We start from the raw sequence: 16,053 nt of genomic DNA, 5'->3' as shown, positions 1-16,053 counted from the left end.
ACATACGAGATATACAAATAACAGACAAAATATGGACACTCACTTAAGATGGAATGATGAAACAGTCATATCTGGACTGGCAGTTCATACAGCAATCTTCATAATCATCAAGACACGAAAGACATGAAGGACCATAGCCATAGGCTGAGTCTGGTTCTTATACAATTATTTCCCATTGAACACAACCTAAACCCAGCCCCTCTCATAAATCAGTGGTGAGGTTGACAGTTTTCCTCAGAGTAAAACTCCTCCCACCCAAGGACGTTTAAAAACTGCTTTTCCTATCTAAATAACTTCATAACTTCAGTTCAGTAGTACTTACTTACGCGAGGCATATTAATACATTCCATCACGCATGACGCTCCCAATGAGACTAAATATTACCGTGTAATACTAAAATTAAGAGAGATATTAATATCTGTCTCTTAGGACCGGCTAAACATCAGGTGTCTGTAATCATTATTTGCGGCTCGGTCCCCCGGTTACACATATGTAATTCTTAGCATGTTCAGCCGAGGACATCTCATAATATTCTTATATTTAATAAGGTCACTCATTCTGATATCTCCTTGCGTAACCGCACCCCTGGCCCCCATCAATACACTCTTTGAAGCAGAGACTCCTGTGTAGAGAACATTTATTTTTATTTTTTTATAAAATATTTTACCAGGAAGTAATACATTGAGAGTTACCTCTCGTTTTCAAGTATGTCCTGGGCACAGAGTAAAACAAAATAATACATGGTTACAAATACAGTTACATAAATGAACAAGGTATACATTATATACAAGACATTGCATGCACAGTTAAAGAAAATATATATTATGAGCGTATGAAACAGTTACAGACCAGATTAAAGTGTGAGACAGCCTTAGATTTGAAAGAACTTAAGCTGGTGGTGGATATGAGAGTCTCTGGTAGGTTGTTCCAGTTTTGGGGTGCACGGAAGGAGAAGGAGGAACGTCCGGATACTTTGTTGAGTCTTGGGACCATGAATAGTCTTTTGGAGTCTGATCTCAGGTGATAGGTCCTGCATGTGGTAGGGGTGAGTAGCTTGTTCAGGTAGCTGGGTAGCTTGCCCAGAAAGTATTTGAGGGTGAGACAGGAAAGGTGAACTTTGCGCCTAGACTCTAGTGATGACCAATCTAGTTCTTTGAGCATTTCGCAGTGATGTGTGTTGTAGTTGCATTGGAGAACAAAACGACAAATTGAATTGTAGAGGGTGTCAAGTTTGCTAAGGTGGGTTTGAGGAGCCGAGCCATATACTATGTCTCCATAGTCAATAATTGGCAGTAGCATCTGCTGTGCAATACGCTTTCTGACCAGGAGACTTAGGGAGGATTTGTTCCTGTAAAGTACCCCTAGTTTGGCATAGGTCTTGGTTGTCAGGGTATCAATGTGCATCCCGAATGTTAAGTGGGAGTCAAACCATAAGCCCAGGTATTTAAAACTAGTGTTAGGGTGGTTTTAGCGTTGGTTCACCGGTGCTATATTTCACACCCAATGCCCCAGCCTGGGTCCTAGCTGTCTACACCAGCAATATGTGTTAACATACACCAAACCCCCTCTGTACCTTTTCACACCCAACTTCAATCAAGCCTTTTGAAGCCCAGATATTTCTGAAAAGACACCACGCATCCTAATGTATTTTCCTAAACTGCAGCTCATTAACCCCTTAAGCCCCAGTGTGTGTGTGGTGCAGACACTGGCCCAGAAACAATACATTTATACAGGGGAATAAACAGTTGGATGGCTGAAGCAAGGCAAAAACACATTACTGGACCCCAGTCCAGTTAACCCCTTGCTTCCCAGGTGAGAGTAGAGGGTGGCCAAATGGGTTGTAACCCCTTTAATCCCGGGCCAAATCCCCTCTCTCTTGACAAATACACATAACATATTATGGGAATTGGCACTTCATACATAAAAATAGCATCGAGGAAAAGGAGTCCCTGCCCCGAAGAGCTTACACTCTAATCTTTACTGGGAGGAAATATCGCTCACACGTATACAGTCACTCACTAGAAGGCTGACTCACTCGCTGTCTCTCTCGGTACCAGTATCTCTAACGTTTTAGATTCCACTGGAGTCTTAGACACGGTCCTGCTATTCTGCAATATTTAGGAATATCCCGTGCTCCTTGGGGATGTCCAGCTGTAAAACCCATTGCTTCTGTACTTTTAAGGTTGGCGGATGGAACTTACTCTTAGATAGTAAGCTCTTCAGGGTAGGGATCATTTGAGGCCAGCAATGCATGGAAGGGGTTATAGAGAGTGTGGCGTCTTTTTAAAACATGTGGGATATTTTGGCTGTTTGAACCACTGCCCCATCCCTTCCAGCTCCCGACTAAGAGTATTAGCAGCTGTTTTCCAAGAAGAACATTCCTGAGCCCTCTGCAGGAACCGGCCCAGCGCCGGCCCAGCGTGGCACAGAACCACTTGCCAAGAACATGAGCAGAAAATGCTGTGTCCGTATGCCCGGGGAGACTTCCTCATTTCTCCCCGTGTAATCTCAGCATGTTTCAGAGATGTGCTGCGTGTTCGGCAAACCACAGGGTTTCCACATCACATCTCTGGGCTGTGACGCCAACCCCTCCCCTTGTCCAGAGGACGGTGACATAGGCGCTTCATTCAGAGCTGGGTCACGGAGGAAGCCTCACCGCTGCGGGAACTCACTGAATACAGAAGACGGGGTGACGCCACCCATCCAGCTCACCTGAGGACCTCTGCGGAAGCCGTCACATGGACAGGTACATGTCATTCTGTCTACGGCAGGGGTGGGCAGGTCCAGTCCTCGAGGACCACCAACAGGTCAGGTTTTCAGGGTATCCCTGCTTCAGCACAGGTGGCTCAATCAGTCCCAGCTTCAGCACAGGTGGCTCAATTAGTTCCAGCTTCAGCATAGGTGGCTCAATCAGTCCCAGCTTCAGCACAGGACACAGGTGGCTCAATTAGTTCCAGCTTCAGCACAGGTGGCTCAATCAGTGGCTCAGACTTCGACTGTGCCACTGATTGAGCCACCTGAGCTGAAGCAGTGATAACCTGAAAACCTGACCGGTTGGTGGCCCTTGACTGGACTTGCCCACCCGTCGTCTATGTTCATCAAAGCGCCATTTGCCCGGGGGTTGATCTGCGATGGTACAAGGGAACAGAGAGTACCACTACCACTCTTTTAGTCACAAGCCCAGAGTACCACTACTTTTTATTTTCACCTGCAGAGCACCTCTACTTTCTTACGTGCAAAGTTAGTGACTATCCCCCTTGCGGGCCCCTTCCTCCTATGTCAGCGTAACTGTTGCTTAATTTTTTCTAACATACCGTCTGAAGAGCCGTGTCCCAATGTTTAACACACGTAGATTTTGTTTTTAATTAGGCTACTATTTGAAGCCACTCTGAGCACTGGGAACAAAGGGGTTAACAAATTAGTGCAACAGTGCAGTAAAAAAAAACATGTTAAACAGGGAAGTGAGAATCCCTGGACTTCATGTTTAAAGAATCCATAGTATGTAGGTGTATATACTGTATCTATATATATATTTTTGAAAACGCTGTATGTTGGCTGTGCTTCTGGGCAATCAGATTGGTCCGTCGGTCCGTCACTCCGCCTCGGGCCAATCTGATTGCTCCCTCGGCCCGCCCGCCCCCACACACCTCTCATTGGCCTGCGGCCTGCGCTCATCACACCTACCCCACTGGCACACTCTCCCAACAGTCACCATTTTGCCGCCTCACCGCCTGCTCTCACTCCTTTCGACGACGCACGCCCTCTCGCTCCCGCACACACTCCTCTGTACCCTGCCACCACCCCTCCCGTTCACCGCGTACCCACCCCTCCCCTTCACCTCAGACCACCTCACCCCTCTCGCTCCCGCACACCGCGCGTACCGCTCTGCCTCGCCGGGGGGGCCGGACACCGCCGAGGTGGATGTGGAGTGCAGCCGGTACCCGGAGGAGGTGGCGGCAGGGAGGTGGGGCCGCGCTCCTCTGTGTCAGCCCGGGAACCGCCGGAGTCCCGGGGGGAGCCCAGGAGGGAGGAGAGACCTGGGGGCAGCCCGAGGAGGAGCGCGGACGGGAGCGAGGTGAGGAACCGCAGGGAGCTGGGGGGTATGCCTCCTCGGGATCAGGCCGCCAGGGGGACATTGTCATGCTGGCTCCCTCCAGCGGCCCCCCTCTCCCGCGCCCCCTCTCCTGCGCCCCCCCTTCCATGACCCCCCCACATGCCCCCATCCCACAGTCACTGCCTGAACCCCAGTCACTGAAAGTCACTGCCCACCCACCCCAGTCACTGCCTGCCCGCCCACCCACTCCAGTCACTGCCTGCCCGCCCACCCACGTTACTGCCTGCCCGCCAGCCCACCCACGTCACTGCCTAACGTCACTGCCTGCTTACCAACTCACTCACCCACCCACTCACGTCACTGCCTGAACCCACTCACGTCACTGCTAGACCACCCACCCAACCAAGTTCACTGCCTTAACATCACTGCCCGCCCACCCACGTCACTGCCTGCCCGCCCGCCCACTCACGTCACTGCCTGCTCACCCACTCACCCACCCACGCACGTCACTGCCTGAACCCACTCACGTCACTGCCAGAACACCCACCCAACCAAGTTCACTGACTTAACATCACTGCCTGCCCGCCAGCCCACCCACGTCACTGCCTGCCCGCCCCGTCACTGCCTGAACGCCTCACTGCCTGCCCGCCCGGCTACCCCCGTCACTGCCTGCCTGCCCGCCCACCCACGTCACTGCCCGCCCACCCACGTCACTGCCTGCCCGCTCCCTTCACTGCCTGCCCAACGTCACTGAACTTCACTGCCCGCCCACCCACACACCCACATCACTGCCTGCCCGCACACCCACCCACCCACGTCACTGCCTGCCCGCACACCCACCCACCCACGTCACTGCCCGCCCGCCCACTCACCCACGTCACTAACAACACGCCCACCCAAACACGTCACAGCCCGCCCACCCACACACGTCACTGCCCGCCCGAACGTCACTGAACGTTATTACCCACCCGTCACTGAACCCACCCCAGTCACTGAACCCACCCACCCCAGTCACTGCCCACCCACCCACTCACGTCACTGCCTGAACACACTCACGTCACTGCCAGCCCACCCTCCCACCCACGTCACTGCCTGCCTGCACACCAACCCACGTCACTGCCTGCCCGCACACCCACCCACGTCACTGCCTGCCCGCACACCCACCCACGTCACTGCCCGCACACCCACCCACGTCACTGCCCGCCCGCCCACTCACCCACGTCACTAAACAACACGTCACTAACACACACATTTCACTGCCCGCCCGAACGTCACTGAACGTTACTACCCACCCGTCACTGAACCCACCCGTCACTGAACCCACCCACCCCAGTCACTGCCCACCCACCCACCCACTCACGTCACTGCCTGAACCCACTTACATCACTGCGGGCGGTCACTGAGGTCGCTGCGCAGGCGGTGCACGGCGTGTGGGTAGCCAGTCGGTGACAGGCGCAGGCGGTGGCAGGGTGCTGTGAGTGTGACGGCCTGCATAATGCTGGTGAGTGCGGTCTGGCGGTCCCGCTAGGGTGTGAGGCGGCGGGTGGTTGGTGAGTGCGGGCGGCAGGTGGTCAGTGAGCTCGGTGTGCAGGCGGTGCACGGTGTGTGGGTAGCCACTTGGTCAGAGGTGCACGCGGTGTGAGGGTGCTGTGAGTCTCAGGTTCTGCGTAGCCCTGGCCGTGACGTAATCCCATCCCGCAGGCCAATGAGAGAGAGCCGTGGGCGGGCGCCAACCAATCAGAAAACGCACAAACCCACAGACAAACATCCTTACAAACAAACATCGTTTGAGTTTTATATATCTATATAGAATAGATCACACACACACACACACACACACACACACACACACACACACACACACACACACACACACACACACACACACACACACACACACACACACACACAGTGCAAAATACACAAGATACATGTTACAGGAATATATATATATATATATATACAGTGTTCGACAAACCTATACATTTGCTCGCCCCGGGCGAGTGGATTTAACCCCCGGGCGAGTAAATATTGGCCCAAGCAGCACACGTTTGGTACTAGGTGGCGAGTAGATTTTTTTGTGTGGCGAGTAGATTTTTTGGTGGTTTGTCAACCACTGTATATATATATAAAATCAAAAAATAAATAGATGATAACATTCTGTGGCTAACGAAATGCTTTTATTTGTGCGAGCTTTCGAGATACACTGATCTCTTCTTCCGGCGATGTTACAATGAATGAAGCAAGGATTACTTAAAAACAGTGTCTCTTGGAATGTTATCTGTGCTGGTCCTTCCCCCGGTGTGGATGAGATTTATGGCTGGAGGTGTCAAAGGGTAACTGAAAGCAAGTGAAGAAAGAGTGTGTATGTGTGTGTGTGTATATATATATATATATATATATATATATATATATGTATATGTGTAGAAGTATCGGTACCGTGTTAGCCGAGCTTTAATAATCAAAAATGAATAGACAATACCGTTCTGTGGCTAACGAAATGCTTGTATTTGTGCGAGCTTTAGGGCTGTTATATAGTGGCCGCGCGCGCTCGGCACTTATAATTGGCCGTGGTTAGTCAGCCCTTCTATACAAGGGCTGCGCGCGCACGGTAGTGAGCGTCCATCCGGCCAACAGCGGGAAGATGTGGAATAGAATGATTTTGCACCGCTACCAGCGCTGAAATGTATGTACATGTGTGTGTGTGTGTGTGTGTGTGTATACGAATGCGTGTGTGTGTATATACGAATGCATGTGTATGTATGTATGTATGTATATGTGTGTGTCTGCACAATGTTAATAAATATTTTATTTTTACCAATGTTTTTTTTTTAAAATAAATAATAAATAACACACACACACACACACACACACACACACACACACACACACACACACACACACACACACACACACACACACACACACACACACACACACACACACACACACACACACACACACACACACACACACACACACACACACACACACACACACTACAGTGCTATGAATATATATAACATTTCCACCCTGCACCTGGCTGCACGTGTTCCACTGTGTGTCTGCGGGGTAAGTGACGTCAGGGGGCGGGGTTAGAACCCGCTCGTGTCGCCTTGGCTCGTGCTCGCGTGAATGCGCGCGCGACCCCAGGATGGCGCGAGGAGGAGGCGGGAGCCGCTGACAGGAACCGGAGACACCGGGCGGGGGGAGGTAGGGAACCGGAGACACCGGGCGGGGGGAGGTAGGGAACCGGAGACACCGGGCGGGGGGAGGTAGGGAACCGGAGACACCGGGCGGGGTAAAGAGGGGAAACGGAGACACCGGGCGGGGGGAGGAGGGGAAACGGAGACACCGGGCGGGGGGAGGAGGGGACCGGAGGGAGTGTATGTACGTACAGCATAGCACCAACCTCCCAGAATGAATATTGTGGGGCCTCAGTAACACGGAGTGCTGCTGGTTATCAGTGTGGGGTCCCCAGGTAGCAGTGTGTATGTGCATTTATATGGAGGCACAGGTGCGATATGCATTCCCCTCCCCACCCCCCCTTTCTGTGACCAGGTGCACGGTCATACTGCTAATATCCTCCGGCATTGAAAGCCAAGCTCATTATTGCACAAAAATTACTTCATTATGCGATTTCTCATTACATGTTTGCTTCAGGCACCTCAATGATATAACAGTGACAGGTGGAACTGATCTAACAGTGACAGGTAGAACTGATATAACAGTGACAGGTGGAACTGATCTAACAGTGACAGGTAGAACAGTGACGGGTAGAACAGTGACGGGTAGAACAGTGACGGGTAGAACAGTGACGGGTAGAACAGTGACGGGTAGAACAGTGACGGGTAGAACAGTGACGGGTAGAACAGTGACAGGTAGAACAGATAGAACAGTGACAGGTAGAACTGATAGAACAGTGACAGGTAGAACAGTGACGGGTAGAACAGTGACGGGTAGAACTGATAGAACAGTGACAGGTAGAACAGATAGAACAGTGACAGATAGAACAGTGACAGGTAGAACAGTGACTGGTAGAACAGATAGAACAGTGACGGGTAGAACTGATAGAACAGTGACGGGTAGAACTGATAGAACAGTGACGGGTAGAACTGATAGAACAGTGACGGGTAGAACTGATAGAACAGTGACGGGTAGAACTGATAGAACAGTGACGGGTAGAACTGATAGAACAGTGACAGGTAGAACAGTGACAGGTAGAACAGTGACAGGTAGAACAGTGACAGGTGGAACTGATCTAACAGTGACAGGTAGAACAGTGACAGGTAGAACTGATAGAACAGTGACATGTAGAACTGATAGAACAGTGACAGGTAGAACTGATAGAACAGTGACAGGTAGAACTGATAGAACAGTGACAGGTAGAACTGATAGAACAGTGATATAAAGGGCGGGTGAGGAGGGGAACCGGAGACACCGGGCAGGGTGAGGTGGGGACCGGAGGGAGTGTATGTACGTACAGCATAGCACCAATCTCCCAGAATGAATATTGTGGGGCCTCAGTAACACAGAGTCCTGCTTGTTATTAGTGTGGGGTCCCCAGGTAGTAGTGTGTATGTGCATTTATATGGAGGCACAGGTGCGATATGCATTCCCCTCCCCACCCCCCCTTTTCTGTGACCAGGTGCACGGGCATACTGCTAATATCCTCCGGCCTTGAAAGCCAAACTCATTATTGCACAAAAATTACTTCATTATGCGATTTCTCATTACATGTTTGCTTCAGGCACTTCAATGATATAACAGTGACAACAGGTAGAACAGATTTAACAGGATATAACAGGTAGAACAGATCTAACGGACGGGTAGAATAGATCCAACAGGGACGGATAGAACTGATATAACAGTCGTGTTCCTGTCATTAAAACAACAACCTATTTTCATTGAGACAGCATTGATCAAAAACAGTTGTACATCAGTCCATCAGTGACAATCTAGACAGGGAAAGTTGTGACTCATGTTTATAGTGACACTTGTCACTTCTCTACATCTTTTGACCTGTGTACCAAAAAAAATGCTGTTTTTTGTTTGGAAACTATTTGGCAAAATTAACCAGCAAAGAGCTTTGTAGAACAAATAACACTATTTAAAAAAAAAGTTAAAAAAAAAAAAAGATTTAAGAGGAAAGGAAACATCTCTACAAATATAAACAAACTGTTTTGGTATTGAGGGGAGTTCAACAACAACTTAAAACAATTAGAAAATGAACATTTCCAATCTGCATTTAATGACTGCTATATATGTATCCATATCTATCTATATCTCTACAAACCAAGTGTGAAGCAAACTGAAAATTGCAGAAAAAACATCACCTGTGTCTCTGCTCTGTATACAGAAACCAAGCTGTATGTTTGGCAAGTTTTGAAGTGTCTTGTTGAATTGGAACAGGCTATAACTTCCATTTATGAAGGATGGTCATGGACTTGGATTTAAGACCAGTAAATACATTGCTTATCATTCATTTAAAACAAACTTGTATCCAAGTCTTCTTTAATATTCTGAGTGACACAACCCATCCAAAATGTTAAAATAATTTTCCTCGCAGCTACAAAAAAACAAAAAAAGGTCAAATATTGCAGGTAATATCAGGTGTGATTATTTTCAAACTGACAGATCTCCAGAAAGCATGGCCTTCACGTTTGTTGGTACTGGAAAAGCTGATTGCACACTGAATGCTTCAAGCAAGAACTTGGTAGTAATAGCTGGGGCTTATCTTGCAGAATAGGACGACTGACCCCCTACCACAAAATGCTCCTCTCTCTTTCTCTCCTCTCTCTCCTCTCTCTCTCCTCTCTCGCCCAAAAGAAACAAATTCTGCCTAAATAAACATTTACCTAGAATGTACCATATACAGAGACCGATGTAGTGTTTCGGGGCAATTTCCCCTTCGTCAGACCATCCTCCACTGTGGGGGGGGATGTTCAAAGGGATAGATATCATGTTGATCCAAAACCCAATTGTATCAGAAAGTTGAAATGCTGCAGTCAATGGATCGTCTTAAGAACCTTTTGAGATATTTACTAGAGAATTAAAAGGATGGCAAACAGAAAATAAGCAAATAGTTTTTGTGGACTTTATATTTAGCCTGTAGTTCAGGGCGCTTCAAACAGTTCTCCAAAAGGGTCAGATTAGAAAACATTTAGGACTAGAAGGGTCACAAGCTTCCTATATTGTAATTTTAGATGCATTTAAATACTTAAATTATAATATTTCAACATTTTACATGCATGTATAAAATCTGTACCTTTCAAGGTTAACATTACCTTTACTGACAAGTGAGTTTTACTGTGAAAAATGACACTTTGCTCCTGCTAATTTCATAGTACAGTATTTGCTTGGGTAGCTGACTGTCTGAGAAGCACAGCAATGCCCGCATTTGGCAAGCCCCGCAGTAGTCAGCATCAAATGATAGGAAAGATTATCTGTACTTAGAATATCTTTAATTAGCTGTTTTTAAAACTTCACTTATGAGGATGTCCCATCCTTCGTTGCAAATTCTCCCCTTGTATAGAAAAACACCAATAAATATAAGGAGATTTGAGACCCTAAGAGTGAAGGCCTTTTATTTGGATCATTTTTCTTTTAAACCTTCATTTACTTGTGTGTTGTTTTTCTTTGACCTAGTACTGTATTTCTTCACATAACTGAAGTCTAGTGCCAGATAGGTCTCCAAAGCATTGCAACCCTCAAGATGCATAAGCTGTTATCAAAATACTGTAAATATAGGATAAAGTATCTGTCATCTAAATTTAGCATAGGTTGAACTTGATGGACATATGTCCTTTTCCAACCTTGTTTACTATGCAACTACTGTACGTAACTATATCACGGAGTGCAATAGCTAGGAAAGTTTGTGTGGCTTTAATTAAGTTTTGAGGGTTTATTGTACCTATTAAATAAAGCGATAGCAGACTGTAGAAAGTAATGCAAAGTGTGTTCATTGAAAGATTTTTCACTTGTACAGTGATCAAAGCTTTCACGTGACAGAGGATTAGTGAAAATAATCAGTCCAGGGGTGGGCAGCTCCAGTCTTCAAGGGCCACCAACAGGTCAGGTTTTAAGGATATCCCTACTTCAGCAAGGAGATCCTCAAAACCTGACTTGCTGATGGCCCTTGGAGTTGCCCATCCCATGCCTAGATTAATGCTAACATAAGCTCGGCGCGTTCATTCTGTTAGTGCAGTGAACATTGTGCAGGTTCTTGGTTAAATACTGTAGGGTTTTTTGTAATTGGTACTTTCTATTTATGCTTCAAGGACTGCACAGAAATGGTAAATCAGTCTAAGTGCTGCTCATGTTGCTTGTATTGGTGTTTTTTAGCTGTCTTGTCATTTAGGTCATATCCCTCTGGCTTTGAACTTCACCCTTTCAGCACAGTTCCATGTGTTGCGTGCTTTTGTAAAATATATTCCTACTGTTGCCTTGGCCACATGTATTTGTAATGATTCCAGTCATTGCATCATTGCAACACCGGACACATTATTTGTATGGTTTAGGTATGTCTAGTCATACTGCGTGACATGTTTCAAGAGGTGTCAGCACCAGAAAGTCTGGAACCCAATAACATATGCATATAGAGCTAAAGGTCAGTTACATGTTCACCTCATTGTAGTCTATAGAAAATAGATATGCTGTATCTTATTCAAATTCTTTGTGAGATGAATAGTACTAAAGAGCAAGTGCTGTCACTATATTTTTGGAAAACAGGCAAACAAATTGCTGCAACTAGAAAAAAAACAAGACATTATAGACAAAGATACAGTATACAGTACATATATACTGTACATTTTAGTTTTCTCTCAAATGCGTTAAAGTTGAAAAATACAAAGTAACATACTTTTATTATTTTCACCGTTCCCAAAATCAGCAAGTGTACCATTGCTAATCGGTACAAGTGAACCACATTCTGGGGCAACAAAATGACAAACCAATTTTTTTTTTGTGTGGAGTGGCTTCATTTTATTATCTTTAAATGGCGCCAGCATATTCCACAGCGCAGAACAATGTGAGATTAAGGACAAGAATGAAACATAAAATACATACAACTTTAAATTGCAGACCAAGCAATATCCTACATGTGTTTAAAAAAAAAAATCAGTTCTGTACAATGAGAAAATACTTGTAGCATTAAAAAAACAAAATGAAAAAACAACTCTGACATGTTTAATGTATTATAATGTAGCATTATTTGTTTCTATAGCAACCATTTACAAAGTCACATCCCCTTCCTCTTCTGAAACAGGCTCTGGCACACCCCTTTTTGAGCCCTGCCCCCTCTCTAGCAGTGCATCAATTGTATCTAGTGACTGTCTGGTCACATGATCTTCCCCACAGAACTTTGCATCTTTGGTCCTCTTCTGCTGCACTGACAGCATTTAGTGAACTCTCGAGCTGAATCTTCGCCGATCGGCAACTTGGCTAATTACTTATTGTGTGGATTGTATTGATGCACATATTAAAAGGAGGGGGGGGGGGGGCAGCTTGGACTGCTGCTTTAAAACATAAAGAAACAACAATAGGTAATGAGGTCCCGGTTCAGGGAAAGGCTACGATTGTAAAAGGAATGGGAGTGTGATGACATAAGGGTAGGTGGGGGTTACAAGGCCACTCTGCATGATATTAACAGTAGTAGGGCGCTGGGTAGACTTTTTTTGTTGTTGTTAAAGAGGTGGCTTTTGAGGGACATGTGAAGGATACGATGTATGGAGGTTCACAGTTGGAGTGCATCCCTGGATAAGTCTTTGAGGTGGGATTGAGAGAGATAGTGAGTAATTAGGGAGGAGGTGAGTGTCAAATCACGAGCGGAGACCGCGTTTGGGAAAGTACTTGTGGATTAGGTTGGCTATGTAGATAAGGGGCTGTATCATGGAAAGCTTTGTACTGCAGGTGAGAACCAGAAACTTGAATTTGGTTCTGCCGGGTTTGAGTATCCAGCACAGTGAAGCAGCAGACACATTCTGGGATTCATCAAGCTCCGATGTTAATGCTGGATCTGGGGTGGTTGGGTACCGCTGGGGTGGTTGGGTACCCCGCATCGGATCTTGATGAATATGCCCAACATAAAGGTTGTTTAGCTAGAGGAACCCAGCAGCCTTTATAAATGACTGGAGAGGGGACAGTCGGAAGCCAAGGCTGCTGAATAGAGCAGGTTACAGTTAATCTGTTGGGATATTAAGTGCGTGAGTTAGAGTGGATTAGGAAAGAAAGTTTTTTAGTAGTTTGAGTTTAGGCCAGGAGCAACTTTAGCATTGACTAAATTAACCACACTCGATGTTTGTGTACAGTTATATTGTCAAGGTGAATATACACTTCGTTCAGATGATATAGAGCAAGAATTCTGTTATTTTACTTATTTTAAATGTGTATGTATTTATAAAACACATCTGCTATTATTAGATAGTAATCTATGTGGATATATTTTTGCTGATGTTTGTGTGCTTAATGTACTTGTCCCTATAGTAAATTATGTTCTATTCCAATGTCTGTTCTGTAAGACCTTTCATGCGGGGTTGACCGTTTTGAAATTAAAATATGCATGCATATGCTAAATTGTTCAGCAATTCCTCTCTTGCGTTTTTAATGTTTTGCACTGAACATTGCAATCATTCACTCATTTATGTAAGTGTACACTCCCAGTTTGCCCTTTTGATGGAGGGGAAATAAGCCCCATAGCTGCACGGAAATTGATACGACAAGTCTGTGGTTGATTGAAAATGTAGGAAACATTATAATCTTCTGTCTGCAAGGGAACCAAAAACATGCTTATTCAGAGTATCTCGGGTTGCTGTGTCAATTAGAAGTTCCTCATCAGTTGCGCGCGTGCGTGTGTGTGTGTGTACAAAATGGCCACAAACACTGGGTAAAGGGGATAAGGAGCCTTTCCAGGAGGCAGTCGTGGTGCACGGTAAAGGAGATAAGGGATAGTCAGAATAAGATCACAAGTCTACATCTGTGTTGCTCCAATGGTGGAGAGCCTTTGGCGGCAGTCATAGGGTGTCCACCGTTTGTTCTGAAACTGACTGTAAAGAATTGCAATGTCCTCTTAAGTGGAGGCTGTATTTACTTAACAAATAAAGGATGATGATGAAATGATCTATATTATCAGCACAATACTAAGTTAGGGCAAAATATACATTTATTACATCCAAAATGCTATGTCTATGTCGTTACAGGTTTATTCTTTTTCAGTAGGGTTGAAGGATGTTCTCCAAAAGCGAGTTGCTGCTTTGTTTGTACATTGATTGTGCCAGAGGCACCTGCAGCAGATTAGCATTGATGGTGTTAACCATATCATGACTCTTATCATGACCATGTACACCAATCTCCATTCACTGAGACTGTAGTACTTCCTTTATTCATTTTGTTGAAATATGATATGAAACAAATCAAAAGGGATTATGTTGTGTGTATGTGTATACTGAAATGGGGGAGGTGTGTGTGTGTGTGTATGTGTGTGTACTGAAATGGGGGAGGTGTGTGTGTATACTGAAATGTGGGAGGTGTCTGTATACACTAAGTGCAGGCGCGCGCGACGGAGCTCATGGCGTCGCGTGCACCTATCACCTGAGCGATCTGTGGACTTGGCTGAACCATTCACGTGATGCGACCGTCGTGCGAAAAAACACGAAATAGTTTGTCTCTTCAAAAATCTGCCGCACCGTCGCGCTTCCTCGCGTACGCGCTCACTATGGCCGTCCCCATAGATCCCCTGCATTTGGTTACAGCATTGCGTGCCGTAGCACGCACCAAGGTCGCGGCCCAAGGGTGATTTTACTCTATTCTCCTTTTCAGATCTATAAAAGACTGATTAAAATATGTTTTTCCATGTTTGAAGTATAGCGTTGGTGTTTATAAAGGTACGAATGTGGTCAACATGGGCGCAGAGAGGCCGCAAGTTCCGTTTATAGATTTGGGTCAAGTAAGTCCTTGAGGATCTTTTACTTGCCATTACAGTAAGTCCTCGTTTTACGACGCTTCGCTTTACGACGAATGGCTTATCCGATGCTCTTACGACGCTTTGCAAAGTTGTAACATTATGTCAATCAGAAAGCTGCAGTCAGGGAAATCAACCAGATCAGTCTGTGTGAAGGTTTAGTGGTGTATTTATGCCTTTAAACATGTCTAACAGTTTTATTATACAGTTCTGGATTCAATAAATAGAATCTTTACATCATAATGTATGTGTGTGCAGCATAATCTTATTGTTTGAGTAAAATATTTTGTGTGTTTTAGCATTAAAAATGCCTTCAGAAACGGAACGTTTGATTTAAACAGTGTTCCTATGGGAAAATGTGATTCGCTTTACAACGCTTCGCTATCCGACGCCATTTTGAGTAACACATTGTGTCGGATAACCGAGGACTGCCTGTATTGAGTACTATCTAGGTATTGATCCAAAGAAGGATCAAAGAAACCCCATTTGAGCACTCAATACATATATAGTAATCAAAAAACAGGACTGTAATAGTCCCTTCTAATGAAATAAAATTTAGGCAGTCCATTGACCGGTGCAATCAAAAAACAGGACTGTAATGGGATAAATGTAGGTGAGCGGTTCTATTTCTCTCTATGTTATTGAGTACTGCCTATGGTCTTGGTCTTCCCAATGATGTCTGTTATAATTCCTCTGGGCATGTAGCTGGTATTTCTACCCTTTCCTCCCCCGCTTTATATGCTAAATATAACTAACTGACTTTTGATCTACAGCACTTGTTCCTTTTTTATAACATGTTTTGTACATCTTCCTATCTCTTCAATGACGACAGTCTGTTTCCTGCTCTGTTTTTGTCGCTTTCTGGTGAGCTAAAAAAGAAAAGCTTAGGCCTCGGGCATGGTCAGCGCTTAGGCGCTGACCCGTGCTGAGGCGCGCTGCTGCTCGGCAGTGAGCCCCTGCAGCCGTAATGAGAGCGGCTTTAGCAGGGATTCGCTTACGCTTCCGCAAGCGTGCGGAAGCGTAAGTCTTGGCAAAATTTTAA

The 16,053-nt window shown here is 45.9% G+C and overlaps 1 protein-coding gene across 6 annotated transcripts in view; it reads left to right on the top strand.

Moving 5' to 3' along the window:
• The first annotated feature begins 2,522 nt into the window (after positions 1-2,522).
• Positions 2,523-16,053, top strand: part of DENND4A (DENN domain containing 4A) — a 71,134-nt gene continuing 57,603 nt past the window's right edge. For 2 of the 6 annotated variants that reach the window (XM_075575356.1, XM_075575352.1), the window contains exon 1: positions 2,525-2,746. In XM_075575356.1, coding sequence (XP_075431471.1) covers positions 2,739-2,746 — 8 coding nt within the window. In that variant the 5' untranslated portion in view covers positions 2,525-2,738. The other 4 variants (XM_075575357.1, XM_075575355.1, XM_075575353.1 and 1 more) reach the window with 4 other exon arrangements.

Source organism: Ascaphus truei, chromosome 18 (genome assembly GCF_040206685.1).
Source record: "Ascaphus truei isolate aAscTru1 chromosome 18, aAscTru1.hap1, whole genome shotgun sequence".
NCBI classification, from domain to species: domain Eukaryota; kingdom Metazoa; phylum Chordata; class Amphibia; order Anura; family Ascaphidae; genus Ascaphus; species Ascaphus truei.
The sequence above is the reverse complement of the archived record's forward strand: the minus strand, read 5'-3'. Positions and strand labels throughout refer to the sequence as shown.